Source organism: Procambarus clarkii, chromosome 59 (genome assembly GCF_040958095.1).
Source record: "Procambarus clarkii isolate CNS0578487 chromosome 59, FALCON_Pclarkii_2.0, whole genome shotgun sequence".
NCBI lineage: Eukaryota > Metazoa > Arthropoda > Malacostraca > Decapoda > Cambaridae > Procambarus > Procambarus clarkii.
This window is the reverse complement of record NC_091208.1, coordinates 34,696,362-34,704,195: the sequence shown is the minus strand read 5'-3', so window position 1 is coordinate 34,704,195 and position 7,834 is coordinate 34,696,362. Positions and strand designations below refer to the sequence as shown.

Sequence of the window (7,834 nt, the reverse complement as noted above, 5' to 3'; positions counted from 1 at the left end):
TCCTCCTCCCGGCGAGTCCCCCTCCTGGCGAGTCCCCCTCCCAGCGAGTCCCCCTCCCGGCGAGTCCCCCTCCCAGCGAGTCCCCCTCCCAGCGAGTCCCCCTCCCATCGAGTCCCCCTCCCAGCGAGTCCCCCTCCCGGCGAGTCCCCCTCCCAGCGAGTCCCCCTCCCAGCGAGTCCCCCTCCCGGCGGGCTTCCCGACCGGCGGGCGTCCCGACCGGCGGGCTTCCCGACCGGCGGGCGTCCCGACCGGCGGGCTTCCCGACCGGCGGGCGTCCCGATCGGCGGGCTTCCCGACCGGCGGGCTTCCCGACCGGCGGGCGTCCCGGCCGGCGGGCTTCCCGACCGGCGGGCGTCCCGACCGGCGAGGGGGACTCGCTGGGAGGGGAACTCGCCAAGAGGGGGACTCGCCGGGAGGGGGACTCGCCGGGAGGGGAACTCGCCGGGAGGGGAACTCGCCGGGAGGGGAACTCGCCGAGAGGGGAACTCGCCGAGAGGGGAACTCGCCGAGAGGGGAACTCGCTGGGAGGGGAACTCGCTGGGAGGGGAACTCGCTGGGAGGGGAACTCGCCGGGAGGGGGACTCGCAGGGAGGGGGTCTCGCCGGTCGGGTCGCTCACCGGTTGGGACGTATTTGATTTGAAGTATAGAGTATCATTCAAATAATTCATTGCCAAAACCCCCACAAGTGGCGTCCTGGCTCATTGTCGGCCTGAGGTGACACCAATTTTGTCGGTTCGTGACCAGACCGACCACCAGTAGCGTCCGGTCTGGTCACTGGCGTCCGGTGATGAGCTCCATCACCGAGGAAGAACGTGAGGTGAGCTCCATCACCGAGGAAGAACGTGAGGTGAGCTCCATCACCGTGGAAGTACCCCAGGTGAGCTCTATCACCGTGGAAGAACGTGAGGTGAGCTCCATCACTGAGGAAGAACGTTAGGTGAGCTCCATCACCGTGGAAGTACCTCAGGTGAGCTCCATCACCTATGAAGAACGTGAGGTGAGCTCCATCACCGTGGAAGTACCCGAGGCGAGTTCCATCACCGAGTTTCAAAGTTTTGTTTCATTTTTTTTTTTGTATCAAAATATAACTATGGAGAGGAGATATGGGAGGCCCAGCGATCAAGAAACTTTGCTGGGTGACTGGTTTGTGTCCGGGGATGGTCACAGCGGGTCAGGTTCGAGCCCCATGCCACCCATTGGCGTGAAATGAGAAATAATCCTGATTTCCAATTGTCGGAAATCCGACACACAAGTTAACATACAACAGTTACCCCTTGAAGGCTTTAGAGAATGGGTGATTCCGTGACGGAATCTTGTCTTGTCTTGTCTTGCGGGGTCTTGTTTGAGCATTGTTAATAATAGTAAAGTGTTTCAGGTCAGAGATGGTGATGAGTGGAGCTGTGTTCGCGCCTCCGTCAACACGTGAAGCACCAGAATGCCACGAAGCCCTTCCAACAAGCAACAAAACCAAAATTATGTAAAATATGAACACCGTGTAAATCACCGTGTAAATCATCGAGTAAATCACTGAGTGTCTCAACGATCCCGAACTGGCGGTTTCATCACCGTATAAAGTACTCTTGTTGGTGTTCTTCGTTCATCAACATAACAGCTTTACAGATGAATAGAAACTCAAAGACTTGGATTAAACTAAAGCCGATCGTGTCATCACGTGTAGCAGTAGCCGCCGTGTTCAGTGAGATTGTATCATGTCATCATGATACAATCATTGTATTGTATCATGATCAGACGTCATGATGCATGATTCAGACATGATACATTGTATTCTATCATGTAGACATCATGATTGTATCATATAATCATGATACAGATTCATGGAAGACACTCTAACCAGCAGGATTGATTTGATAAATAATTTAATTACATGTAATTTGTGAACTTCCTCGGTTCATCACCGAGGAAGTACCCGAGGTGGGCTCCATCACCGAGGAAGTACCCGAGGTGGGCTCCATTACCGAGGAAGTACCCGAGGTTGGCTCCATCACCGAGGAAGAACCCGAGGTGGGCTCCATCACCGAGGAAGAACCCGAGGTGGGCTCCATCACCGAGGAAGACCCCCGAGGTGGGCTCCATCACCGAGGAAGAACCCGAGGTGGGCTCCATCAGCGAGGAAGTACCCGAGGTGGGCTCCATCACCGAGGAAGTACCCGAGGTGGGATCCATCACCGAGGAAGTAGCCGAGGTGGGATCCATCACCGAGGAAGTAGCCGAGGTGGGCTCCATCACCGAGGAAGAACCCGAGGTGGGCTCCATCACCGAGGAAGAACCCGAGGTGGTCTCCATCACCGAGGAAGTAGCCGAGGTGGGCTCCATCACCGAGGAAGAACCCGAGGTGGGCTCCATCGCCGACGAAGAACCCGAGGTGGTCTCCATCACCGAGGAAGTACCCGAGGTGGGCTCCATCACCGAGGAAGTAGCCGAGGTGGGCTCCATCACCGAAGAAGAACCCGAGGTGGGCTCCATCGCCGAGGAAGAACCCGAGGTGGTCTCCATCACCGAGGAAAAACCCGAGGTGGGCTCCATCACCGAGGAAGAACCCGAGGTGGGCTCCATCACCGAGGAAGAACCCGAGGTGGGCTCCATCACCGAGGAAGTACCCGAGGTGAGCTCCATCACCGAGGAAGTACCCGAGGTGGGCTCCATCACCGAGGAAGTACCCGAGGTGGGCTCCATCACCGAGGAAGTACCCGAGGTGGGCTCCATCACCGAGGAAGAAGCCGAGGTGGGCTCCATCGCCGAGGAAGAACCCAAGGTGGGCTCCATCACCGAGGAAAAACCCGAGGTGGGCTCCATCACCGAGGAAGTACCCGAGGTGGGCTCCATCACCGAGGAAGTACCCGAGGTGGGCTCCATCACCGAGGAAGTACCCGAGGTGGGCTCCATCACCGAGGAAGAACCCGAGGTGGGCTCCATCACCGAGGAAGAACCCGAGGTGGGCTCCATCACCGAGGAAGTACCCGAGGTGAGCTCCATCACCGAGGAAGAACCCGAGGTGAGCTCCATCACCGAGGAAGAACCCGAGGTGGGCTCCATCACCGAGGAAGTACCCGAGGTGGGCTCCGTCACCGAGGAAGTACCCGAGGTGGGCTCCGTCACTGAGGAAGTACCCGAGGTGAGTTCCATCACCGAGGAAGTACCCGAGGTGGGCTCCATCACCGAGGAAGTAGCCGAGGTGGGCTCCATCGCCGAGGAAGTAGCCGAGGTGGGCTCCATCACCGAGGAAGAACCCAAGGTGGGCTCCATCACCGAGGAAGTACCCGAGGTGGGCTCCATCACCGAGGAAGTACCCGAGGTGGGCTCCATCACCGAGGAAGTAGCCGAGGTGGGCTCCATCACCGAGGAAGAACCCGAGGTGGGCTCCATCACCGAGGAAGTACCCGAGGTGGGCTCCATCACCGAGGAAGTACCCGAGGTGGGCTCCATCACCGAGGAAGTACCCGAGGTGGGCTCCATCACCGAGGAAGTACCCGAGGTGGGCTCCATCACCGAGGAAGTACCCGAGGTGGGCTCCATCACCGAGGAAGAAGCCGAGGTGGGCTCCATCACCGAGGAAGAACCTGAGGTGGGCTCCATCACCGAGGAAGTACCCGAGGTGGGCTCCGTCACCGAGGAAGTACCCGAGGTGGGCTCCACCACCGAGGAAGTACCCGAGGTGGGCTTCATCACCGAGGAAGTACCCGAGGTGGGCTCCATCACCGAGGAAGTACCCGAGGTGGGCTCCATCACCGAGGAAGTAGCCGAGGTGGGCTCCATCACCGAGGAAGAACCTGAGGTGGGCTCCATCACCGAGGAAGTACCCGAGGTGGGCTCCGTCACCGAGGAAGTTCCCGAGATGAGCTCCATCACCGAGGAAGTAGCCGAGGTGGGCTCCATCACCGAGGAAGAACCCGAGGTGGGCTCCATCACCGAGGAAGAACCCGAGGTAGGCTCCATCACCGAGGAAGTACCCGAGGTGGGCTCCATCACCGAGGAAGTACCCGAGGTGGGCTCCATCACCGAGGAAGTACCCGAGGTGAGCTCCATCACCGAGGAAGAACCCGAGGTGAGCTCCATCACCGAGGAAGAACCCGAGGTGGGCTCCATCACCGAGGAAGAACCCGAGGTAGGCTCCATCACCGAGGAAGTAGCCGAGGTGGGCTCCATCACCGAGGAAGTACCCGAGGTGGGCTCCATCACCGAGGAAGTACCCGAGGTGAGCTCCATCACCGAGGAAGTACCCGAGGTGGGCTCCATCACCGAGGAAGAACCCGAGGTAGGCTCCATCACCGAGGAAGTAGCCGAGGTGGGCTCCATCACCGAGGAAGAACCCGAGGTGGACTCCATCACCGAGGAAGAACCCGAGGTGGGCTCCATCACCGAGGAAGTACCCGAGGTGGGCTCCATCACCGAGGAAGTACCCGAGGTGGGCTCCATCACCGAGGAAGTACCCGAGGTGGGCTCCATCACCGAGGAAGTAGCCGAGGTGGGCTCCATCACCGAGGAAGTAGCCGAGGTGGGCTCCATCACCGAGGAAGTAGCCGAGGTGGGCTCCATCACCGAGGAAGTACCCGAGGTGGGCTCCATCACCGAGGAAGAACCCGAGGTGGGCTCCATCACCGAGGAAGTACCCGAGGTGGGCTCCATCACCGAGGAAGAACCCGAGGTGAGCTCCATCACCGAGGAAGTACCCGAGGTGGGCTCCATCACCGAGGAAGAACCCGAGGTAGGCTCCATCACCGAGGAAGTAGCCGAGGTGGGCTCCATCACCGAGAAAGAACCCGAGGTAGGCTCCATCACCGAGGAAGAACCCGAGGTGGGCTCCATCACCGAGGAAGTACCCGAGGTGGGCTCTATCACCGAGGAAGAACCCGAGGTGGGCTCCATCACCGAGGAAGTACCCGAGGTGGGCTCCATCACCGAGGAAGTAGCCGAGGTGGGCTCCATCACCGAGGAAGTACCCGAGGTGGGCTCCATCACCGAGGAAGAACCCGAGGTGGGCTCCATCACCGAGGAAGTACCCGAGGTGAGCTCCATCACCGAGGAAGTACCCGAGGTGGGCTCCATCACCGAGGAAGTACCCGAGGTGGGCTCCATCACCGAGGAAGAACCCGAGGTGGGCTCCATCACCGAGGAAGAACCCGAGGTGAGCTCCATCACCGTGGAAGTACCCGAGATGAGCTCCATCACCGAGGAAGTACCCGAGGTGGGCTCCATCACCGAGGAAGTACCCGAGGTGAGCTCCATCACCGAGGAAGTACCCGAGGTGAGCTCCATCACCGAGGAAGTACCCGAGGTGGGCTCCATCACCGAGGAAGTACCCGAGGTGAGCTCCATCACCGAGGAAGTACCCGAGGTGGGCTCCATCACCGAGGAAGTACCTGAGGTGAACTCCATCACCGAGGAAGTACCCGAGGTGGGCTCCATCACCGAGGAAGAACCCGAGGTGGGCTCCATCACCGAGGAAGTACCCGAGGTGGGCTCCATCACCGAGGAAGAACCCGAGGTGGGCTCCATCACCGAGGAAGTACCCGAGGTGGGCTCCATCACCGAGGAAGTACCCGAGGTGGGCTCCATCACCGAGGAAGTACCCGAGGTGGGCTCCATCACCGAGGAAGTACCCGAGGTGGGCTCCATCACCGAGGAAGTACCCGAGGTGGGCTCCATCACCGAGGAAGAACCCGAAATGGGCTCCATCACCGAGGAAGAACCCGAGGTGGGCTCCATCACCGAGGAAGTACCCGAGGTGGGCTCCATCACCGAGGAAGTACCCGAGGTGGGCTCCATCACCGAGGAAGAACCCGAGGTGAGCTCCATCACCGAGGAAGAACCCGAGGTGGGCTCCATCACCGAGGAAGTACCCCAGGTGAGCTCCATCACCGAGGAAGAACGTGAGGTGAGCTCCATCACCGAGGAAGAACGTGAGGTGAGCTCCATCACCGTGGAAGTACCCCAGGTGAGCTCCATCACCGAGGAAGAACGTGAGGTGAGCTCCATCACCGAGGAAGAACCCGAGGTGGGCTCCATCACCAAGGAAGTACCCCAGGTGAGCTCCATCACCGAGGAAGAACGTGAGGTGAGCTCCATCACCGAGGAAGAACGTGAGGTGATCTCCATCACCGAGGAAGAACGTGAGGTGAGCTCCATCACCGAGGAAGAACGTGAGGTGATCTCCATCACCGTGGTAATACCCCAGGTGAGCTCCATCACCGTGGAAGTACCCCAGGTGAGCTCCATCACCGAGGAAGAACGTGAGGTGACCTCCATCACCGTGGAAGTACCCCAGGTGAGCTCCATCACCGAGGAAAAACGTGAGGTGAGCTCCATCACCGTGGAAGTACCCCAGGTGAGCTCCATCACCGAGGAAGAACGTGAGGTGAGCTCCATCACCGTGGAAGTACCCCAGGTGAGCTCCATCACCGAGGAAGAACGTGAGGTGAGCTCCATCACCGTGGAAGTACCCCAGGTGAGCTCCATCACCGAGGAAGAACGTGAGGTGAGCTCCATCACCGTGGAAGTACCCCAGGTGAGCTCCATCACCGAGGAAGAACGTGAGGTGAGCTCCATCACCGTGGAAGTACCCCAGGTGAGCTCCATCACCGAGGAAGAACGTGAGGTGAGCTCCATCACCGTGGAAGTACCCCAGGTGAGCTCCATCACCGAGGAAGAACGTGAGGTGAGCTCCATCACCGTGGAAGTACCCCAGGTGAGCTCCATCACCGAGGAAGAACGTGAGGTGACCTGCATCACCGAGGAAGTACCCCAGGTGAGCTCCATCACCGAGGAAGTACCTGAGGTGAGCTTCATCACCGAGGAAGTACCCGAGGTGAGCTCCATCACCGAGGAAGTACCTGAGGTGACCTGCATCACCGAGGAAGTACCTAAGGAGAGCTTCATCACCGAGGAAGTACCCGAGGTGAGCTTCATCACCGAGGAAGTACCTCAGGTGAAGTACTCCAGGTGAGCTCCATCACCGAGGAAGTACCTGAGGTGAGCTCCATCACCGAGGAAGTACCTGAGGTGAGCTTCATCACCGAGGAAGTACCTCAGGTGAAGTACTCCAGTTGAGCTCCATCACCGAGGAAGTACCTGAGGTGAGCTCCATCACCGAGGAGACGACATGGTAGTCCACCTCCCGGCGAGTCCCCCTCCCAGCGAGTCCCCCTCCTGGCGAGTCCTCCTCCCGGCGAGTCCCTCTCCCAGCGAGTCCCCCTCCTGGCGAGTCCCCCTCCCAGCGAGTCCCCCTCCCAGCGAGTCCCCCCTCCCAGCGAGTCCCTCTCCCAGCGAGTCCCTCTCCCAGCGAGTCCCCCTCCCGGCGAGTCCCCCTCCCAGCGAGTCCCCCTCCCAGCGAGTCCCCCTCCCGGCGGGCTTCCCGACCGGCGGGCTTCCCGACCGGCGGGCGACCCGACCGGCGGGCTTCCCGACCGGCGGGCGTCCCGACCGGCGGGCTTCCCGACCGGCGGGCGTCCCGACCGGCGGGCTTCCCGACCGGCGGGCTTCCCGACCGGCGGGCGTCCCGGCCGGCGGGCTTCCCGACCGGCGGGCGTCCCGACCGGCGAGGGGGACTCGCTGGGAGGGGAACTCGCCAAGAGGGGGACTCGCCGGGAGGGGGACTCGCCGGGAGGGGAACTCGCCGGGAGGGGAACTCGCCGGGAGGGGAACTCGCCGAGAGGGGAACTCGCCGAGAGGGGAACTCGCCGAGAGGGGAACTCGCTGGGAGGGGAACTCGCTGGGAGGGGAACTCGCTGGGAGGGGAACTCGCCGGGAGGGGGACTCGCAGGGAGGGGGTCTCGCCGGTCGGGTCGCTCACCGGTCGGGACGTATTTGATTTGAAGT

At 61.0% G+C, this 7,834-nt stretch overlaps 1 protein-coding gene across 1 annotated transcript; it reads left to right on the top strand.

Annotated features, from left to right (window-relative positions):
* The first annotated feature begins 788 nt into the window (after positions 1-788).
* LOC138353814 (uncharacterized) lies at positions 789-7,066 on the top strand. The gene is made up of 3 exons (XM_069307228.1): positions 789-908; positions 3,783-3,914; positions 6,959-7,066. The coding sequence occupies exons 1-3, from the start codon at positions 789-791 to the stop codon at positions 7,064-7,066; spliced, it is 360 nt and encodes a 119-aa protein (XP_069163329.1).
* Positions 7,067-7,834: the final 768 nt, after the last annotated feature.

Bases quoted from the DNA above. Each gene is read 5' to 3' on its own strand.
- LOC138353814 (XM_069307228.1), top strand. From the start codon at position 789: ATGAGCTCCATCACCGAGGAAGAACGTGAGGTGAGCTCCATCACCGAG. The intron at 909-3,782 runs GTGAGCTCCATC...TCCATCACCGAG, and splicing joins TCACCGTGGAAGAACGTGAG to GAAGAACCTGAGGTGGGCTC. The intron at 3,915-6,958 runs GTGGGCTCCATC...GAAGTACTCCAG, and splicing joins TCACCGAGGAAGAACCCGAG to GTGAGCTCCATCACCGAGGA.